The sequence below is a fragment of the Haliotis asinina genome, chromosome 11 (genome assembly GCF_037392515.1).
Source record: "Haliotis asinina isolate JCU_RB_2024 chromosome 11, JCU_Hal_asi_v2, whole genome shotgun sequence".
In the NCBI taxonomy this organism is placed as follows: Eukaryota; Metazoa; Mollusca; class Gastropoda; order Lepetellida; family Haliotidae; genus Haliotis; species Haliotis asinina.
This window is the reverse complement of record NC_090290.1, coordinates 57,126,453-57,149,116: the sequence shown is the minus strand read 5'-3', so window position 1 is coordinate 57,149,116 and position 22,664 is coordinate 57,126,453. Positions and strand designations below refer to the sequence as shown.

The window sequence follows — 22,664 nt, the reverse complement described above, 5'->3', positions numbered from 1 at the left end:
AGGTACTCTCTCATTTAACACTGCAGACTTGAACATCTCTAGAAGGCAACATATGTCCACTGTATTAAACGATATACAGATGGAAAAAATGCTCTCAAGTGGCAATACCCATTATCCATCAGTATCATTACCCACATTCAAGACTGATTCAAAAAGTGAAAATACTCATACTGCACATCTATATATATTGACAAGAAACATCACTGAACCCATGCAATGCTATCATGGCAGCTCTACTCTTTCATATGGAAACAAATAATCTTAAGAATATTGTTCCTTTGGTGCTGCAATGCAACATTATAGTCCATGATTATTCTAGATGAAGATGAAAAACGAAGAAAACGTGATGATGACGAAGATGAAGATGAGGAAGACGGTTAGAAATACTACCTTCTATTTCCAGTTTAAGTTCCTTCATTAGCTTTTCCTCTATTACCTACATGCCACAGAAATTCTACTAGTGAAGGACAAGATGTATAGATTTCTAAAATATGATACTGTGTACTGGCAAACATATAATAAACAAGACCAATTTACTTCCTTGGTTTAAACACAAACTAATCAGTCTTATCCGGGTTTGAAAAACAATATTCTTCCTATATGTTTAGAAGACGAAGAAGATGAGGAAGACGAAGAAGATGAGGAGGACGAAGTAGATGAGGAAGGTAAGAAATACTACCACATTCTCACGGTGGGCAATAGTAATTGTGTTTGGGTTTCTTTTTTTTTTAAAGAATCATTACTTACAAACGACAGGCATTTAATTGGTGAAAGACGGACTATAAGGTACTCTCTCTTTCAACACTGCAGACTTGAACATCTCTAGAAGGCAACATATGTCCACTGTATTAAACGATATACAGATGGAAAAAATGCTCTCAAGTGGCAATACCCATTATCCATCAGTATCATTACCCACATTCAAGACTGATTCAAAAAGTGAAAATACTCATACTGCACATCTTTATATATTGACAAGAAACATCACTGAACCCATGCAATGCTATCATGGCAGCTATACTCTTTCATATGGAAACAAATAATCTTAAGAATATTGTTCCTTTGCTGCTGCAATGCAACATTATAGTCCATGATTATTCTAGATGAAGATGAAAAACGAAGAAAACGTGATGAAGACGAAGATGAAGATGAGGAAGACGGTTAGAAATACTACCTTCTATTTCCAGTTTAAGTTCCTTCATTAGCTTTTCCTCTATTACCTACATGCCACAGAAATTCTACTAGTGAAGGACAAGATGTAAAGATTTCTAAAATATGATACTGTGTACTTGTAAATATATAATAAACAAGACCAATTTACTTCCTTGATTTAAATACATACGAATGAATCTTGTTCGGGTTTGAAATACAATATTCTTCCTATATGTTTAGAAGACGAAGAAGATGAGGAAGACGAAGAAGATGAGGAAGACGAAGTAGATGAGGAAGGTAAGAAATACTACCACATTCTCACGGTGGGCAATAGTAATTGCGTTTGGGTTTCTTTTTTTTTCTTTTAAAGAATCATTACTTACAAACGACAGGCATTTAATTGGTGAAAGACGGACTATAAGGTACTCTCTCATTTAACACTGCAGACTTGAACATCTCTAGAAGGCAACATATGTCCACTGTATTAAACGATATACAGATGGAAAAAATGCTCTCAAGTGGCAATACCCATTATCCATCAGTATCATTACCCACATTCAAGACTGATTCAAAAAGTGAAAATACTCATACTGCACATCTATATATATTGACAAGAAACATCACTGAACCCATGCAATGCTATCATGGCAGCTATACTCTTTCATATGGAAACAAATAATCTTAAGAATATTGTTCCTTTGGTGCTGCAATGCAACATTATAGTCCATGATTATTCTAGATGAAGATGAAAAACGAAGAAAACGTGATGATGACGAAGATGAAGATGAGGAAGACGGTTAGAAATACTACCTTCTATTTCCAGTTTAAGTTCCTTCATTAGCTTTTCCTCTATTACCTACATGCCACAGAAATTCTACTAGTGAAGGACAAGATGTATAGATTTCTAAAATATGATACTGTGTACTGGCAAACATATAATAAACAAGACCAATTTACTTCCTTGGTTTAAACACAAACTAATCAGTCTTATCCGGGTTTGAAAAACAATATTCTTCCTATATGTTTAGAAGACGAAGAAGATGAGGAAGACGAAGAAGATGAGGAGGACGAAGTAGATGAGGAAGGTAAGAAATACTACCACATTCTCACGGTGGGCAATGGTAATTGTGTTTGGGTTTCTTTTTTTTTTAAAGAATCATTACTTACAAACGACAGGCATTTAATTGGTGAAAGACGGACTATAAGGTACTCTCTCTTTTAACACTGCAGACTTGAACATCTCTAGAAGGCAACATATGTCCACTGTATTAAACGATATACAGATGGAAAAAATGCTCTCAAGTGGCAATACCCATTATCCATCAGTATCATTACCCACATTCAAGACTGATTCAAAAAGTGAAAATACTCATACTGCACATCTTTATATATTGACAAGAAACATCACTGAACCCATGCAGTGCTATCATGGCAGCTATACTCTTTCATATGGAAACAAATAATCTTAAGAATATTGTTCCTTTGGTGCTGCAATGCAACATTATAGTCCATGATTATTCTAGATGAAGATGAAAAACGAAGAAAACGTGATGAAGACGAAGATGAAGATGAGGAAGACGGTTAGAAATACTACCTTCTATTTCCAGTTTAAGTTCCTTCATTAGCTTTTCCTCTATTACCTACATGCCACAGAAATTCTACTAGTGAAGGACAAGATGTAAAGATTTCTAAAATATGATACTGTGTACTGGTAAATATATAATAAACAAGACCAATTTACTTCCTTGATTTAAATACATACGAATGAATCTTGTTCGGGTTTGAAATACAATATTCTTCCTATATGTTTAGAAGACGAAGAAGATGAGGAAGACGAAGAAGATGAGGAAGACGAAGTAGATGAGGAAGGTAAGAAATACTACCACATTCTCACGGTGGGCAATAGTAATTGCGTTTGGGTTTCTTTTTTCTTTTTTTAAGAATCATTACTTAGAAACGACAGGCATTTAATTGGTGAAAGACGGACTATAAGGTACTCTCTCATTTAACACTGCAGACTTGAACATCTCTAGAAGGCAACATATGTCCACTGTATTAAACGATATACAGATGGAAAAAATGCTCTCAAGTGGCAATACCCATTATCCATCAGTATCATTACCCACATTCAAGACTGATTCAAAAAGTGAAAATACTCATACTGCACATCTATATATATTGACAAGAAACATCACTGAACCCATCCAATGCAATCATGGCAGCTATACTCTTTCATATGGAAACAAATAATCTTAAGAATATTGTTCCTTTGGTGCTGCAATGCAACATTATAGTCCATGATTATTCTAGATGAAGATGAAAAACGAAGAAAACGTGATGAAGACGAAGATGAAGATGAGGAAGACGGTTAGAAATACTACCTTCTATTTCCAGTTTAAGTTCCTTCATTAGCTTTTCCTCTATTACCTACATGCCACAGAAATTCTACTAGTGAAGGACAAGATGTAAAGATTTCTAAAATATGATACTGTGTACTGATAAATATATAATAAACAAGACCAATTTACTTCCTTGATTTAAATACATACGAATGAATCTTGTTCGGGTTTGAAATACAATATTCTTCCTATATGTTTAGAAGACGAAGAAGATGAGGAAGACGAAGAAGATGAGGAAGACGAAGTAGATGAGGAAGGTAAGAAATACTACCACATTCTCACGGTGGGCAATAGTAATTGCGTTTGGGTTTCTTTTTTCTTTTTTTAAGAATCATTACTTAGAAACGACAGGCATTTAATTGGTGAAAGACGGACTATAAGGTACTCTCTCATTTAACACTGCAGACTTGAACATCTCTAGAAGGCAACATATGTCCACTGTATTAAACGATATACAGATGGAAAAAATGCTCTCAAGTGGCAATACCCATTATCCATCAGTATCATTACCCACATTCAAGACTGATTCAAAAAGTGAAAATACTCATACTGCACATCTTTATATATTGACAAGAAACATCACTGAACCCATGCAATGCTATCATGGCAGCTCTACTCTTTCATATGGAAACAAATAATCTTAAGAATATTGTTCCTTTGGTGCTGCAATGCAACATTATAGTCCATGATTATTCTAGATGAAGATGAAAAACGAAGAAAACGTGATGATGACGAAGATGAAGATGAGGAAGACGGTTAGAAATACTACCTTCTATTTCCAGTTTAAGTTCCTTCATTAGCTTTTCCTCTATTACCTACATGCCACAGAAATTCTACTAGTGAAGGACAAGATGTATAGATTTCTAAAATATGATACTGTGTACTGGCAAACATATAATAAACAAGACCAATTTACTTCCTTGGTTTAAACACAAACTAATCAGTCTTATCCGGGTTTGAAAAACAATATTCTTCCTATATGTTTAGAAGACGAAGAAGATGAGGAAGACGAAGAAGATGAGGAGGACGAAGTAGATGAGGAAGGTAAGAAATACTACCACATTCTCACGGTGGGCAATAGTAATTGTGTTTGGGTTTCTTTTTTTTTTAAAGAATCATTACTTACAAACGACAGGCATTTAATTGGTGAAAGACGGACTATAAGGTACTCTCTCTTTTAACACTGCAGACTTGAACATCTCTAGAAGGCAACATATGTCCACTGTATTAAACGATATACAGATGGAAAAAATGCTCTCAAGTGGCAATACCCATTATCCATCAGTATCATTACCCACATTCAAGACTGATTCAAAAAGTGAAAATACTCATACTGCACATCTTTATATATTGACAAGAAACATCACTGAACCCATGCAATGCTATCATGGCAGCTATACTCTTTCATATGGAAACAAATAATCTTAAGAATATTGTTCCTTTGCTGCTGCAATGCAACATTATAGTCCATGATTATTCTAGATGAAGATGAAAAACGAAGAAAACGTGATGAAGACGAAGATGAAGATGAGGAAGACGGTTAGAAATACTACCTTCTATTTCCAGTTTAAGTTCCTTCATTAGCTTTTCCTCTATTACCTACATGCCACAGAAATTCTACTAGTGAAGGACAAGATGTAAAGATTTCTAAAATATGATACTGTGTACTGGTAAATATATAATAAACAAGACCAATTTACTTCCTTGATTTAAATACATACGAATGAATCTTGTTCGGGTTTGAAATACAATATTCTTCCTATATGTTTAGAAGACGAAGAAGATGAGGAAGACGAAGAAGATGAGGAAGACGAAGTAGATGAGGAAGGTAAGAAATACTACCACATTCTCACGGTGGGCAATAGTAATTGCGTTTGGGTTTCTTTTTTTTTCTTTTTTTAAGAATCATTACTTAGAAACGACAGGCATTTAATTGGTGAAAGACGGACTATAAGGTACTCTCTCATTTAACACTGCAGACTTGAACATCTCTAGAAGGCAACATATGTCCACTGTATTAAACGATATACAGATGGAAAAAATGCTCTCAAGTGGCAATACCCATTATCCATCAGTATCATTACCCACATTCAAGACTGATTCAAAAAGTGAAAATACTCATACTGCACATCTATATATATTGACAAGAAACATCACTGAACCCATCCAATGCAATCATGGCAGCTATACTCTTTCATATGGAAACAAATAATCTTAAGAATATTGTTCCTTTGGTGCTGCAATGCAACATTATAGTCCATGATTATTCTAGATGAAGATGAAAAACGAAGAAAACGTGATGAAGACGAAGATGAAGATGAGGAAGACGGTTAGAAATACTACCTTCTATTTCCAGTTTAAGTTCCTTCATTAGCTTTTCCTCTATTACCTACATGCCACAGAAATTCTACTAGTGAAGGACAAGATGTAAAGATTTCTAAAATATGATACTGTGTACTGGTAAATATATAATAAACAAGACCAATTTACTTCCTTGATTTAAATACATACGAATGAATCTTGTTCGGGTTTGAAATACAATATTCTTCCTATATGTTTAGAAGACGAAGAAGATGAGGAAGACGAAGAAGATGAGGAAGACGAAGTAGATGAGGAAGGTAAGAAATACTACCACATTCTCACGGTGGGCAATAGTAATTGCGTTTGGGTTTCTTTTTTCTTTTTTTAAGAATCATTACTTAGAAACGACAGGCATTTAATTGGTGAAAGACGGACTATAAGGTACTCTCTCATTTAACACTGCAGACTTGAACATCTCTAGAAGGCAACATATGTCCACTGTATTAAACGATATACAGATGGAAAAAATGCTCTCAAGTGGCAATACCCATTATCCATCAGTATCATTACCCACATTCAAGACTGATTCAAAAAGTGAAAATACTCATACTGCACATCTTTATATATTGACAAGAAACATCACTGAACCCATGCAATGCTATCATGGCAGCTCTACTCTTTCATATGGAAACAAATAATCTTAAGAATATTGTTCCTTTGGTGCTGCAATGCAACATTATAGTCCATGATTATTCTAGATGAAGATGAAAAACGAAGAAAACGTGATGATGACGAAGATGAAGATGAGGAAGACGGTTAGAAATACTACCTTCTATTTCCAGTTTAAGTTCCTTCATTAGCTTTTCCTCTATTACCTACATGCCACAGAAATTCTACTAGTGAAGGACAAGATGTATAGATTTCTAAAATATGATACTGTGTACTGGCAAACATATAATAAACAAGACCAATTTACTTCCTTGGTTTAAACACAAACTAATCAGTCTTATCCGGGTTTGAAAAACAATATTCTTCCTATATGTTTAGAAGACGAAGAAGATGAGGAAGACGAAGAAGATGAGGAGGACGAAGTAGATGAGGAAGGTAAGAAATACTACCACATTCTCACGGTGGGCAATAGTAATTGTGTTTGGGTTTCTTTTTTTTTTAAAGAATCATTACTTACAAACGACAGGCATTTAATTGGTGAAAGACGGACTATAAGGTACTCTCTCTTTTAACACTGCAGACTTGAACATCTCTAGAAGGCAACATATGTCCACTGTATTAAACGATATACAGATGGAAAAAATGCTCTCAAGTGGCAATACCCATTATCCATCAGTATCATTACCCACATTCAAGACTGATTCAAAAAGTGAAAATACTCATACTGCACATCTTTATATATTGACAAGAAACATCACTGAACCCATGCAATGCTATCATGGCAGCTATACTCTTTCATATGGAAACAAATAATCTTAAGAATATTGTTCCTTTGCTGCTGCAATGCAACATTATAGTCCATGATTATTCTAGATGAAGATGAAAAACGAAGAAAACGTGATGAAGACGAAGATGAAGATGAGGAAGACGGTTAGAAATACTACCTTCTATTTCCAGTTTAAGTTCCTTCATTAGCTTTTCCTCTATTACCTACATGCCACAGAAATTCTACTAGTGAAGGACAAGATGTAAAGATTTCTAAAATATGATACTGTGTACTGGTAAATATATAATAAACAAGACCAATTTACTTCCTTGATTTAAATACATACGAATGAATCTTGTTCGGGTTTGAAATACAATATTCTTCCTATATGTTTAGAAGACGAAGAAGATGAGGAAGACGAAGAAGATGAGGAAGACGAAGTAGATGAGGAAGGTAAGAAATACTACCACATTCTCACGGTGGGCAATAGTAATTGCGTTTGGGTTTCTTTTTTTTTCTTTTAAAGAATCATTACTTACAAACGACAGGCATTTAATTGGTGAAAGACGGACTATAAGGTACTCTCTCATTTAACACTGCAGACTTGAACATCTCTAGAAGGCAACATATGTCCACTGTATTAAACGATATACAGATGGAAAAAATGCTCTCAAGTGGCAATACCCATTATCCATCAGTATCATTACCCACATTCAAGACTGATTCAAAAAGTGAAAATACTCATACTGCACATCTATATATATTGACAAGAAACATCACTGAACCCATGCAATGCTATCATGGCAGCTATACTCTTTCATATGGAAACAAATAATCTTAAGAATATTGTTCCTTTGGTGCTGCAATGCAACATTATAGTCCATGATTATTCTAGATGAAGATGAAAAACGAAGAAAACGTGATGATGACGAAGATGAAGATGAGGAAGACGGTTAGAAATACTACCTTCTATTTCCAGTTTAAGTTCCTTCATTAGCTTTTCCTCTATTACCTACATGCCACAGAAATTCTACTAGTGAAGGACAAGATGTATAGATTTCTAAAATATGATACTGTGTACTGGCAAACATATAATAAACAAGACCAATTTACTTCCTTGGTTTAAACACAAACTAATCAGTCTTATCCGGGTTTGAAAAACAATATTCTTCCTATATGTTTAGAAGACGAAGAAGATGAGGAAGACGAAGAAGATGAGGAGGACGAAGTAGATGAGGAAGGTAAGAAATACTACCACATTCTCACGGTGGGCAATAGTAATTGTGTTTGGGTTTCTTTTTTTTTTAAAGAATCATTACTTACAAACGACAGGCATTTAATTGGTGAAAGACGGACTATAAGGTACTCTCTCTTTTAACACTGCAGACTTGAACATCTCTAGAAGGCAACATATGTCCACTGTATTAAACGATATACAGATGGAAAAAATGCTCTCAAGTGGCAATACCCATTATCCATCAGTATCATTACCCACATTCAAGACTGATTCAAAAAGTGAAAATACTCATACTGCACATCTTTATATATTGACAAGAAACATCACTGAACCCATGCAATGCTATCATGGCAGCTATACTCTTTCATATGGAAACAAATAATCTTAAGAATATTGTTCCTTTGGTGCTGCAATGCAACATTATAGTCCATGATTATTCTAGATGAAGATGAAAAACGAAGAAAACGTGATGAAGACGAAGATGAAGATGAGGAAGACGGTTAGAAATACTACCTTCTATTTCCAGTTTAAGTTCCTTCATTAGCTTTTCCTCTATTACCTACATGCCACAGAAATTCTACTAGTGAAGGACAAGATGTAAAGATTTCTAAAATATGATACTGTGTACTGGTAAATATATAATAAACAAGACCAATTTACTTCCTTGATTTAAATACATACGAATGAATCTTGTTCGGGTTTGAAATACAATATTCTTCCTATATGTTTAGAAGACGAAGAAGATGAGGAAGACGAGGAAGATGAGGAAGACGAAGTAGATGAGGAAGGTAAGAAATACTACCACATTCTCACGGTGGGCAATAGTAATTGCGTTTGGGTTTCTTTTTTTTTCTTTTAAAGAATCATTACTTACAAACGACAGGCATTTAATTGGTGAAAGACGGACTATAAGGTACTCTCTCATTTAACACTGCAGACTTGAACATCTCTAGAAGGCAACATATGTCCACTGTATTAAACGATATACAGATGGAAAAAATGCTCTCAAGTGGCAATACCCATTATCCATCAGTATCATTACCCACATTCAAGACTGATTCAAAAAGTGAAAATACTCATACTGCACATCTATATATATTGACAAGAAACATCACTGAACCCATGCAATGCTATCATGGCAGCTATACTCTTTCATATGGAAACAAATAATCTTAAGAATATTGTTCCTTTGGTGCTGCAATGCAACATTATAGTCCATGATTATTCTAGATGAAGATGAAAAACGAAGAAAACGTGATGATGACGAAGATGAAGATGAGGAAGACGGTTAGAAATACTACCTTCTATTTCCAGTTTAAGTTCCTTCATTAGCTTTTCCTCTATTACCTACATGCCACAGAAATTCTACTAGTGAAGGACAAGATGTATAGATTTCTAAAATATGATACTGTGTACTGGCAAACATATAATAAACAAGACCAATTTACTTCCTTGGTTTAAACACAAACTAATCAGTCTTATCCGGGTTTGAAAAACAATATTCTTCCTATATGTTTAGAAGACGAAGAAGATGAGGAAGACGAAGAAGATGAGGAGGACGAAGTAGATGAGGAAGGTAAGAAATACTACCACATTCTCACGGTGGGCAATAGTAATTGTGTTTGGGTTTCTTTTTTTTTAAAGAATCATTACTTACAAACGACAGGCATTTAATTGGTGAAAGACGGACTATAAGGTACTCTCTCTTTTAACACTGCAGACTTGAACATCTCTAGAAGGCAACATATGTCCACTGTATTAAACGATATACAGATGGAAAAAATGCTCTCAAGTGGCAATACCCATTATCCATCAGTATCATTACCCACATTCAAGACTGATTCAAAAAGTGAAAATACTCATACTGCACATCTTTATATATTGACAAGAAACATCACTGAACCCATGCAATGCTATCATGGCAGCTATACTCTTTCATATGGAAACAAATAATCTTAAGAATATTGTTCCTTTGGTGCTGCAATGCAACATTATTGTCCATGATTATTCTAGATGAAGATGAAAAACGAAGAAAACGTGATGAAGACGAAGATGAAGATGAGGAAGACGGTTAGAAATACTACCTTCTATTTCCAGTTTAAGTTCCTTCATTAGCTTTTCCTCTATTACCTACATGCCACAGAAATTCTACTAGTGAAGGACAAGATGTAAAGATTTCTAAAATATGATACTGTGTACTGGTAAATATATAATAAACAAGACCAATTTACTTCCTTGATTTAAATACATACGAATGAATCTTGTTCGGGTTTGAAATACAATATTCTTCCTATATGTTTAGAAGACGAAGAAGATGAGGAAGACGAAGAAGATGAGGAAGACGAAGTAGATGAGGAAGGTAAGAAATACTACCACATTCTCACGGTGGGCAATAGTAATTGCGTTTGGGTTTCTTTTTTCTTTTTTTAAGAATCATTACTTAGAAACGACAGGCATTTAATTGGTGAAAGACGGACTATAAGGTACTCTCTCTTTTAACACTGCAGACTTGAACATCTCTAGAAGGCAACATATGTCCACTGTATTAAACGATATACAGATGGAAAAAATGCTCTCAAGTGGCAATACCCATTATCCATCAGTATCATTACCCACATTCAAGACTGATTCAAAAAGTGAAAATACTCATACTGCACATCTTTATATATTGACAAGAAACATCACTGAACCCATGCAATGCTATCATGGCAGCTATACTCTTTCATATGGAAACAAATAATCTTAAGAATATTGTTCCTTTGGTGCTGCAATGAATCTTGTTCGGGTTTGAAATACAATATTCTTCCTATATGTTTAGAAGACGAAGAAGATGAGGAAGACGAAGAAGATGAGGAAGACGAAGTAGATGAGGAAGGTAAGAAATACTACCACATTCTCACGGTGGGCAATAGTAATTGCGTTTGGGTTTCTTTTTTTTTCTTTTAAAGAATCATTACTTACAAACGACAGGCATTTAATTGGTGAAAGACGGACTATAAGGTACTCTCTCATTTAACACTGCAGACTTGAACATCTCTAGAAGGCAACATATGTCCACTGTATTAAACGATATACAGATGGAAAAAATGCTCTCAAGTGGCAATACCCATTATCCATCAGTATCATTACCCACATTCAAGACTGATTCAAAAAGTGAAAATACTCATACTGCACATCTATATATATTGACAAGAAACATCACTGAACCCATGCAATGCTATCATGGCAGCTATACTCTTTCATATGGAAACAAATAATCTTAAGAATATTGTTCCTTTGGTGCTGCAATGCAACATTATAGTCCATGATTATTCTAGATGAAGATGAAAAACGAAGAAAACGTGATGATGACGAAGATGAAGATGAGGAAGACGGTTAGAAATACTACCTTCTATTTCCAGTTTAAGTTCCTTCATTAGCTTTTCCTCTATTACCTACATGCCACAGAAATTCTACTAGTGAAGGACAAGATGTATAGATTTCTAAAATATGATACTGTGTACTGGCAAACATATAATAAACAAGACCAATTTACTTCCTTGGTTTAAACACAAACTAATCAGTCTTATCCGGGTTTGAAAAACAATATTCTTCCTATATGTTTAGAAGACGAAGAAGATGAGGAAGACGAAGAAGATGAGGAGGACGAAGTAGATGAGGAAGGTAAGAAATACTACCACATTCTCACGGTGGGCAATAGTAATTGTGTTTGGGTTTCTTTTTTTTTAAAGAATCATTACTTACAAACGACAGGCATTTAATTGGTGAAAGACGGACTATAAGGTACTCTCTCTTTTAACACTGCAGACTTGAACATCTCTAGAAGGCAACATATGTCCACTGTATTAAACGATATACAGATGGAAAAAATGCTCTCAAGTGGCAATACCCATTATCCATCAGTATCATTACCCACATTCAAGACTGATTCAAAAAGTGAAAATACTCATACTGCACATCTTTATATATTGACAAGAAACATCACTGAACCCATGCAATGCTATCATGGCAGCTATACTCTTTCATATGGAAACAAATAATCTTAAGAATATTGTTCCTTTGGTGCTGCAATGCAACATTATTGTCCATGATTATTCTAGATGAAGATGAAAAACGAAGAAAACGTGATGAAGACGAAGATGAAGATGAGGAAGACGGTTAGAAATACTACCTTCTATTTCCAGTTTAAGTTCCTTCATTAGCTTTTCCTCTATTACCTACATGCCACAGAAATTCTACTAGTGAAGGACAAGATGTAAAGATTTCTAAAATATGATACTGTGTACTGGTAAATATATAATAAACAAGACCAATTTACTTCCTTGATTTAAATACATACGAATGAATCTTGTTCGGGTTTGAAATACAATATTCTTCCTATATGTTTAGAAGACGAAGAAGATGAGGAAGACGAAGAAGATGAGGAAGACGAAGTAGATGAGGAAGGTAAGAAATACTACCACATTCTCACGGTGGGCAATAGTAATTGCGTTTGGGTTTCTTTTTTCTTTTTTTAAGAATCATTACTTAGAAACGACAGGCATTTAATTGGTGAAAGACGGACTATAAGGTACTCTCTCTTTTAACACTGCAGACTTGAACATCTCTAGAAGGCAACATATGTCCACTGTATTAAACGATATACAGATGGAAAAAATGCTCTCAAGTGGCAATACCCATTATCCATCAGTATCATTACCCACATTCAAGACTGATTCAAAAAGTGAAAATACTCATACTGCACATCTTTATATATTGACAAGAAACATCACTGAACCCATGCAATGCTATCATGGCAGCTATACTCTTTCATATGGAAACAAATAATCTTAAGAATATTGTTCCTTTGGTGCTGCAATGCAACATTATAGTCCATGATTATTCTAGATGAAGATGAAAAACGAAGAAAACGTGATGATGACGAAGATGAAGATGAGGAAGACGGTTAGAAATACTACCTTCTATTTCCAGTTTAAGTTCCTTCATTAGCTTTTCCTCTATTACCTACATGCCACAGAAATTCTACTAGTGAAGGACAAGATGTATAGATTTCTAAAATATGATACTGTGTACTGGCAAACATATAATAAACAAGACCAATTTACTTCCTTGGTTTAAACACAAACTAATCAGTCTTATCCGGGTTTGAAAAACAATATTCTTCCTATATGTTTAGAAGACGAAGAAGATGAGGAAGACGAAGAAGATGAGGAGGACGAAGTAGATGAGGAAGGTAAGAAATACTACCACATTCTCACGGTGGGCAATAGTAATTGTGTTTGGGTTTCTTTTTTTTTTAAAGAATCATTACTTACAAACGACAGGCATTTAATTGGTGAAAGACGGACTATAAGGTACTCTCTCTTTTAACACTGCAGACTTGAACATCTCTAGAAGGCAACATATGTCCACTGTATTAAACGATATACAGATGGAAAAAATGCTCTCAAGTGGCAATACCCATTATCCATCAGTATCATTACCCACATTCAAGACTGATTCAAAAAGTGAAAATACTCATACTGCACATCTTTATATATTGACAAGAAACATCACTGAACCCATGCAATGCTATCATGGCAGCTATACTCTTTCATATGGAAACAAATAATCTTAAGAATATTGTTCCTTTGGTGCTGCAATGCAACATTATAGTCCATGATTATTCTAGATGAAGATGAAAAACGAAGAAAACGTGATGAAGACGAAGATGAAGATGAGGAAGACGGTTAGAAATACTACCTTCTATTTCCAGTTTAAGTTCCTTCATTAGCTTTTCCTCTATTACCTACATGCCACAGAAATTCTACTAGTGAAGGACAAGATGTAAAGATTTCTAAAATATGATACTGTGTACTGGTAAATATATAATAAACAAGACCAATTTACTTCCTTGATTTAAATACATACGAATGAATCTTGTTCGGGTTTGAAATACAATATTCTTCCTATATGTTTAGAAGACGAAGAAGATGAGGAAGACGAAGAAGATGAGGAAGACGAAGTAGATGAGGAAGGTAAGAAATACTACCACATTCTCACGGTGGGCAATAGTAATTGCGTTTGGGTTTCTTTTTTCTTTTTTTAAGAATCATTACTTAGAAACGACAGGCATTTAATTGGTGAAAGACGGACTATAAGGTACTCTCTCTTTTAACACTGCAGACTTGAACATCTCTAGAAGGCAACATATGTCCACTGTATTAAACGATATACAGATGGAAAAAATGCTCTCAAGTGGCAATACCCATTATCCATCAGTATCATTACCCACATTCAAGACTGATTCAAAAAGTGAAAATACTCATACTGCACATCTTTATATATTGACAAGAAACATCACTGAACCCATGCAATGCTATCATGGCAGCTATACTCTTTCATATGGAAACAAATAATCTTAAGAATATTGTTCCTTTGGTGCTGCAATGCAACATTATAGTCCATGATTATTCTAGATGAAGATGAAAAACGAAGAAAACGTGATGAAGACGAAGATGAAGATGAGGAAGACGGTTAGAAATACTACCTTCTATTTCCAGTTTAAGTTCCTTCATTAGCTTTTCCTCTATTACCTACATGCCACAGAAATTCTACTAGTGAAGGACAAGATGTAAAGATTTCTAAAATATGATACTGTGTACTGGTAAATATATAATAAACAAGACCAATTTACTTCCTTGATTTAAATACATACGAATGAATCTTGTTCGGGTTTGAAATACAATATTCTTCCTATATGTTTAGAAGACGAAGAAGATGAGGAAGACGAAGAAGATGAGGAAGACGAAGTAGATGAGGAAGGTAAGAAATACTACCACATTCTCACGGTGGGCAATGGTAATTGCGTTTGGGTTTCTTTTTTTTTCTTTTAAAGAATCATTACTTACAAACGACAGGCATTTAATTGGTGAAAGACGGACTATAAGGTACTCTCTCTTTTAACACTGCAGACTTGAACATCTCTAGAAGGCAACATATGTCCACTGTATTAAACGATATACAGATGGAAAAAATGCTCTCAAGTGGCAATACCCATTATCCATCAGTATCATTACCCACATTCAAGACTGATTCAAAAAGTGAAAATACTCATACTGCACATCTATATATATTGACAAGAAACATCACTGAACCCATCCAATGCAATCATGGCAGCTATACTCTTTCATATGGAAACAAATAATCTTAAGAATATTGTTCCTTTGGTGCTGCAATGCAACATTATAGTCCATGATTATTCTAGATGAAGATGAAAAACGAAGAAAACGTGATGAAGACGAAGATGAAGATGAGGAAGACGGTTAGAAATACTACCTTCTATTTCCAGTTTAAGTTCCTTCATTAGCTTTTCCTCTATTACCTACATGCCACAGAAATTCTACTAGTGAAGGACAAGATGTAAAGATTTCTAAAATATGATACTGTGTACTGGTAAATATATAATAAACAAGACCAATTTACTTCCTTGATTTAAATACATACGAATGAATCTTGTTCGGGTTTGAAATACAATATTCTTCCTATATGTTTAGAAGACGAAGAAGATGAGGAAGACGAAGAAGATGAGGAAGACGAAGTAGATGAGGAAGGTAAGAAATACTACCACATTCTCACGGTGGGCAATAGTAATTGCGTTTGGGTTTCTTTTTTCTTTTTTTAAGAATCATTACTTAGAAACGACAGGCATTTAATTGGTGAAAGACGGACTATTAGGTACTCTCTCATTTAACACTGCAGACTTGAACATCTCTAGAAGGCAACATATGTCCACTGTATTAAACGATATACAGATGGAAAAAATGCTCTCAAGTGGCAATACCCATTATCCATCAGTATCATTACCCACATTCAAGACTGATTCAAAAAGTGAAAATACTCATACTGCACATCTATATATATTGACAAGAAACATCACTGAACCCATCCAATGCAATCATGGCAGCTATACTCTTTCATATGGAAACAAATAATCTTAAGAATATTGTTCCTTTGGTGCTGCAATGCAACATTATAGTCCATGATTATTCTAGATGAAGATGAAAAACGAAGAAAACGTGATGAAGACGAAGATGAAGATGAGGAAGACGGTTAGAAATACTACCTTCTATTTCCAGTTTAAGTTCCTTCATTAGCTTTTCCTCTATTACCTACATGCCACAGAAATTCTACTAGTGAAGGACAAGATGTATAGATTTCTAAAATATGATACTGTGTACTGGTAAATATATAATAAACAAGACCAATTTACTTCCTTGATTTAAACACAAACTAATCAGTCTTATCCGGGTTTGAAATACAATATTCTTCCTATATGTTTAGAAGACGAAGAAGATGAGGAAGACGAAGAAGATGAGGAAGACGAAGTAGATGAGGAAGGTAAGAAATACTACCACATTCTCACGGTGGGCAATAGTAATTGTGTTTGGGTTTCATTTTTTTTTTAAAGAATCATTACTTACAAACGACAGGCATTTAATTGGTGAAAGACGGACTATAAGGTACTCTCTCTTTTAACACTGCAGACTTGAACATCTCTAGAAGGCAACATATGTCCACTGTATTAAACGATATACAGATGGAAAAAATGCTCTCAAGTGGCAATACCCATTATCCATCAGTATCATTACCCACATTCAAGACTGATTCAAAAAGTGAAAATACTCATACTGCACATCTATATATATTGACAAGAAACATCACTGAACCCATGCAATGCTATCATGGCAGCTATACTCTTTCATATGGAAACAAATAATCTTAAGAATATTGTTCCTTTGCTGCTGCAATGCAACATTATAGTCCATGATTATTCTAGATGAAGATGAAAAACGAAGAAAACGTGATGAAGACGAAGATGAAGATGAGGAAGACGGTTAGAAATACTACCTTCTATTTCCAGTTTAAGTTCCTTCATTAGCTTTTCCTCTATTACCTACATGCCACAGAAATTCTACTAGTGAAGGACAAGATGTAAAGATTTCTAAAATATGATACTGTGTACTGGTAAATAAATAATAAACAAGACCAATTTACTTCCTTGATTTAAATACATACGAATGAATCTTGTTCGGGTTTGAAATACAATATTCTTCCTATATGTTTAGAAGACGAAGAAGATGAGGAAGACGAAGAAGATGAGGAAGACGAAGTAGATGAGGAAGGTAAGAAATACTACCACATTCTCACGGTGGGCAATAGTAATTGCGTTTGGGTTTCTTTTGTTTTTTCTTTTAAAGAATCATTACTTACAAACGACAGGCATTTAATTGGTGAAAGACGGACTATAAGGTACTCTCTCATTTAACACTGCAGACTTGAACATCTCTAGAAGGCAACATATGTCCACTGTATTAAACGATATACAGATGGAAAAAATGCTCTCAAGTGGCAATACCCATTATCCATCAGTATCATTACCCACATTCAAGACTGATTCAAAAAGTGAAAATACTCATACTGCACATCTATATATATTGACAAGAAACATCACTGAACCCATGCAATGCAATCATGGCAGCTATACTCTTTCATATGGAAACAAATAATCTTAAGAATATTGTTCCTTTGGTGCTGCAATGCAACATTATAGTCCATGATTATTCTAGATGAAGATGAAAAACGAAGAAAACGTGATGAAGACGAAGATGAAGATGAGGAAGACGGTTAGAAATACTACCTTCTATTTCCAGTTTAAGTTCCTTCATTAGCTTTTCCTCTATTACCTACATGCCACAGAAATTCTACTAGTGAAGGACAAGATGTATAGATTTCTAAAATATGATACTGTGTACTGGTAAATATATAATAAACAAGACCAATTTACTTCCTTGATTTAAACACAAACTAATCAGTCTTATCCGGGTTTGAAATACAATATTCTTCCTATATGTTTAGAAGACGAAGAAGATGAGGAAGACGAAGAAGATGAGGAAGACGAAGTAGATGAGGAAGGTAAGAAATACTACCACATTCTCACGGTGGGCAATAGTAATTGCGTTTGGGTTTCTTTTTTTTTTAAATAATCATTACTTACAAACGACAGGCATTTAATTGGTGAAAGACGGACTCTAAGGTACTCTCTCTTTTAACACTGCAGACTTGAACATCTCTAGAAGGCAACATATGTCCACTGTATTAAACGATATACAGATGGAAAGAAACGCTCTCAAGTGGCAATACCCATTATCCATCAGTATCATTACCCACATTCAAGACTGATTCAAAAAGTGAAAATACTCATACTGCACATCTATATATATTGACAAGAAACATCACTGAACCCATACAATGCTATCATGGCAGGTCTACTCTTTCATATGGAAACAAGTAATCTTAGGAATATTGTTCCTTTGGTACTGCAATGCAACCTTGTTTTCCATGATTATTCTAGATGAAGATGAAAAACGAAGAAAACGTGATGAAGACTGAGATGAAGACGTGGAAGACGGTTAGAAATACTACCTTCTATTTCCAGCTTAAGTTCCTTCATTAGCTTTTCCTGCATTCCTCCCTTTGAGACTGCATTCTTGAACATCTCTTTCAGGCCCCTTATGTCCAAAATATTAAAAGATATACTCAAGGATGCTCTAAAGTGGCAATACATATTATCCATTAACCTCTCTCTCTCCATCGGTATCATTAGCCACATGCAAGAAATGAAACTAAGTATGCTGCCGATATTGACATGAAACGACTCTGAATGCATGCTGTGAAGGTAGGATGTATATTTGATATAATATCACACTATTTGTTTACATATCTAGCAAATGCTATTCACTGAATATGGCAATGTAATTAGTATTCGGGTTTTTTTAACAGCACCTACATATTTCTATCATTGTTCCAGATCAAGAGGAAGTACACGGACTACATAGCAGTGAAACTGAATGTAAATGTGAGGCCATGTAATCAGAAGATTTAAGAATAAATCAATGATTGTTCCACCTAAATGTTATGCATCATATTTGTTACACCAGACAACATAGTGACACTGCCTGACGTGTCCCTTACTATGGATAACCAAAATATGTGTGCGCGCGTGTATGTGTGTGTGTGCGCGAGCGTGTGTGTGTGTGACATTATTCACAAATCATCTGTCAAACACGTTACATAATGTCATTTTTTATTATTATTTCATATAAATATAATAACTCTTCACTAAAGTGGTGAACTGACAACCAGATCTTGATGGTGGAAACAGTTTGATAGTCATATATATGACATGGAAATCTGATCAATCAATATGGAAACCGTACAGCGCATGCCTTTAGGTATTGTCCTTAAAAGGGATACAAACGTTAACGTCAATAACGGGCATGACCTCCATTGACCTTAGCAACAGCTGCACATTTCTTCCACATGCCGTTGAAGAGATGTCGAGTGAACCTCCTGGAATGTTATTGTAAGCGTCAACAACACTCAGTTGCTGTTGTTGCAAGTTAACTGGATGTACTCGCTGTTGGTGAATTTGTCTTTCCATCTTATGTCAGACGTATTCAAAGAGATTTACATCTTGGCTTAAAGCTGGCCAATCCATGGTCTGGATGTTATTGTTCTAGGGGAACGTGTCACTTTTGCTGTGTGCGCTGTCGCGTTAGCTCGCTGAAAAACAAGATGACGTACTTGAGCCAAAAATATACGAATTACTGGTCTCAACACTTCGGCGGTGTAGTAACACCCCTACCACGACCATGAAAGGGGTTCTAAAAATAATTCATGTTGAACATGTAGTCCCCAATTTATGGCATCACAAGACATGAGAGAAGGTCCTCAAGAACGATTTCTCTCCGAAACACAGAGCGCTGAGAATCTTTCATCTTGACGACGCCATAATCTCACTCATCTGAGAAGACGAGGTCCTGCTACTGTCCATTGCGCCAGTTGCGATGGGCTCCTGCCCAGTTCAGTCGAGCACGTCCATGTCGTGGTGTCAAACGTGAACTAACGTATAGTCAACGGCAACCAAACCAGCCTGAGTGAGACAGTGACGAACTGTATTGTCGCTGATGGGTCTATTGTGTCTTGCTATGGCGTTACGGATTGTTGTGGTAGCTTGCATGAAGCGATTTGGCAAATGAGAGGTCACAAATTAGGGATCTTGCCGGTATAAGGTCACACATGGGCATCTGCGACGAGGATGGTCAGCGAGGATGTTTGCTGATAGCGGTCGAGCAGTCTGTAGATGGTGAACTGATATGTTCCATAATGTCTGGCAACGGCTTGGATGCTCCAACCCGTCTCAATATTCCCTACTGCCCTTTGGCGTTCGTAAGCATATAAACGCGGAATGCTCATTGTTGCATGAAAATACGAATGTTGAGGTTAAGCAGTATCCGTTCCTTAAATAGCACCGTATAGAGCAGGAACACTATGCATGGAATGCAATTCTTACTTCACGACCTGTCTCTGCACGGGCAAAATGAAAACCAATGAGTTCACATTTTACTGATGTGTGACGTCATGTATGCTGTGTCTGTGGTAAACAGATTTCTTTTACCGTGAAAAACAGTATTAACGGAATCAGTTACATATCGGACACCTATTCAACACTGTAGATTTACGCCACAGTAGATACTGATGAATTTCACGTTTCTTTTGGCGGTGAGTATATATGAATGTCAACTTTTAAGGTGTTTCTATACTTCTTCTTTGTAGAAAATTTCAACGGCGTGGGACACCAGAAAGGGGATTCATACATTGTACCCATATAGGGAATCGAACCTTCAACGTGACAAGCGGACTCTGTGAGCAGCAGCCAACCCCTCCGCTTCTTACCGTGGGAAGGCCGTTGTTGGAGTTCCCAATGTGATAATGGCTAAAACCGGCGTAAGAGACACTCACTATTTTGCATTAATTAGTATAAATCGGTGTGAAGACGTCACATAACTTCTCCAAGCAAATGAGATCAATTCTTCAATGTACAACGGAAGCTGTCTAAACCGGCACTCGTTGGGACTGAAGAAATAATCCGGGCTAGACCAAGTGCTGGATGGTAGAGCTGATGGTAAATGTACAAGCCGTCGCTGGGTATGAGATTTTCTGCCGGTGTTGACATCCTACTGAATTGGATATGCCGGTTATGGCAGCTTCCACTCTATATATTTCAACATTAACTTCACAGCGACTTGTTGAATCGTTAAAACAGAGAATATAGACAATAACGACATGGTTCAGTTCGTTAATGCAGCCAATAGGGAGAACTGTTTCGTCGGTTTGTAGAAACCAAAAATGGAAACTCTTCGGCCAGTCGATCTATGTTTGTTCACAATGAGAAAAGGTGTATTCGTTATATTCAGAATAGTAAGAAAAGGAGGGTCTGACTTATGTATAACCGCCATCATGAACAAATATGTGAAACTGGACACAGTTCAGATTTATACAACGAAATAAAACTGACTAGAATGCAGATACATACCAGGAATGATGGACTTGCAATGTAAACGGGATTCGTCTGAAGGTGCTTCATTAGTTTGGGGACAATCAGCATAATGTAACTTGGGGCGTACTTCGGAAACATCCTCATCAGTCCTATTTCTAGCCTGTGAAAGCATTTCTCTGTCTGATTTGATTAGAGGGTTGTTTTAGTATGATTCGGACTAAGCATGAAGTTGTGGTAGCAAATGAGACCTGAGTAGTAATTAAAATCTAGTGGCGGTAATTACTTTGGTCTACTTTGTTTTATTGATAACTCCTTCCTGTCGTAATTCCCGTTATTCTCATGACTACTTGTTTTGCTGTGACTCCGTGCTGTAGGCTGTCCCACACAGTAAGGATACCCCACTCCTGGGCTGTCCCACACAGTAAGGTGGACCCCACTCCTGGTCTGTCCCACACAGTAAGGTGGACCCCACTCCTGGGTTGTCCCACACAGTAAGGTGGACCCCACTCCTGGGTTGTCCCACACAGTAAGGTGTACCCCACTCCTGGGCTGTCCCACACAATAAGGTGGACCCTACTCCTGGTTTGTCCCACACAGCATGGTGTACCCATGTCCTGGGCTGTCCCACACAGTAAGGTGTACCCCTGCCCTGGGCTGTCCCACACAATAAAGTGTTCCTCTGCCCACACAATAAGGTGTACAGCACTCCTGGGCTGTCCCACACTTTAAGGTGGACCCCACTCCTGGGTTGTCCCACAC

The 22,664-nt window shown here is 36.0% G+C and overlaps 1 protein-coding gene across 1 annotated transcript in view; it reads left to right on the top strand.

Moving 5' to 3' along the window:
• LOC137255583 (trichohyalin-like) overlaps positions 1-19,476 on the top strand; it is a 48,876-nt gene extending 29,400 nt beyond the window's left edge. The window contains exons 75-123 of the mRNA XM_067793006.1: positions 320-376; positions 609-665; positions 1,104-1,160; positions 1,393-1,449; positions 1,892-1,948; positions 2,181-2,237; positions 2,676-2,732; positions 2,965-3,021; positions 3,463-3,519; positions 3,752-3,808; positions 4,250-4,306; positions 4,539-4,595; positions 5,034-5,090; positions 5,323-5,379; positions 5,824-5,880; positions 6,113-6,169; positions 6,611-6,667; positions 6,900-6,956; positions 7,395-7,451; positions 7,684-7,740; positions 8,183-8,239; positions 8,472-8,528; positions 8,967-9,023; positions 9,256-9,312; positions 9,755-9,811; positions 10,044-10,100; positions 10,538-10,594; positions 10,827-10,883; positions 11,343-11,399; positions 11,842-11,898; positions 12,131-12,187; positions 12,625-12,681; positions 12,914-12,970; positions 13,412-13,468; positions 13,701-13,757; positions 14,196-14,252; positions 14,485-14,541; positions 14,983-15,039; positions 15,272-15,328; positions 15,771-15,827; positions 16,060-16,116; positions 16,558-16,614; positions 16,847-16,903; positions 17,343-17,399; positions 17,632-17,688; positions 18,133-18,189; positions 18,422-18,478; positions 18,918-18,974; positions 19,374-19,476. Of these exons, the coding sequence (XP_067649107.1) occupies positions 320-376; positions 609-665; positions 1,104-1,160; positions 1,393-1,449; positions 1,892-1,948; positions 2,181-2,237; positions 2,676-2,732; positions 2,965-3,021; positions 3,463-3,519; positions 3,752-3,808; positions 4,250-4,306; positions 4,539-4,595; positions 5,034-5,090; positions 5,323-5,379; positions 5,824-5,880; positions 6,113-6,169; positions 6,611-6,667; positions 6,900-6,956; positions 7,395-7,451; positions 7,684-7,740; positions 8,183-8,239; positions 8,472-8,528; positions 8,967-9,023; positions 9,256-9,312; positions 9,755-9,811; positions 10,044-10,100; positions 10,538-10,594; positions 10,827-10,883; positions 11,343-11,399; positions 11,842-11,898; positions 12,131-12,187; positions 12,625-12,681; positions 12,914-12,970; positions 13,412-13,468; positions 13,701-13,757; positions 14,196-14,252; positions 14,485-14,541; positions 14,983-15,039; positions 15,272-15,328; positions 15,771-15,827; positions 16,060-16,116; positions 16,558-16,614; positions 16,847-16,903; positions 17,343-17,399; positions 17,632-17,688; positions 18,133-18,189; positions 18,422-18,478; positions 18,918-18,955 (2,717 nt within the window). The 3' untranslated portion in view covers positions 18,956-18,974; positions 19,374-19,476. The remainder of the gene's footprint in view (positions 1-319; positions 377-608; positions 666-1,103; positions 1,161-1,392; positions 1,450-1,891; positions 1,949-2,180; positions 2,238-2,675; positions 2,733-2,964; positions 3,022-3,462; positions 3,520-3,751; positions 3,809-4,249; positions 4,307-4,538; positions 4,596-5,033; positions 5,091-5,322; positions 5,380-5,823; positions 5,881-6,112; positions 6,170-6,610; positions 6,668-6,899; positions 6,957-7,394; positions 7,452-7,683; positions 7,741-8,182; positions 8,240-8,471; positions 8,529-8,966; positions 9,024-9,255; positions 9,313-9,754; positions 9,812-10,043; positions 10,101-10,537; positions 10,595-10,826; positions 10,884-11,342; positions 11,400-11,841; positions 11,899-12,130; positions 12,188-12,624; positions 12,682-12,913; positions 12,971-13,411; positions 13,469-13,700; positions 13,758-14,195; positions 14,253-14,484; positions 14,542-14,982; positions 15,040-15,271; positions 15,329-15,770; positions 15,828-16,059; positions 16,117-16,557; positions 16,615-16,846; positions 16,904-17,342; positions 17,400-17,631; positions 17,689-18,132; positions 18,190-18,421; positions 18,479-18,917; positions 18,975-19,373) is intronic.
• The last annotated feature ends 3,188 nt before the right edge of the window (positions 19,477-22,664 follow it).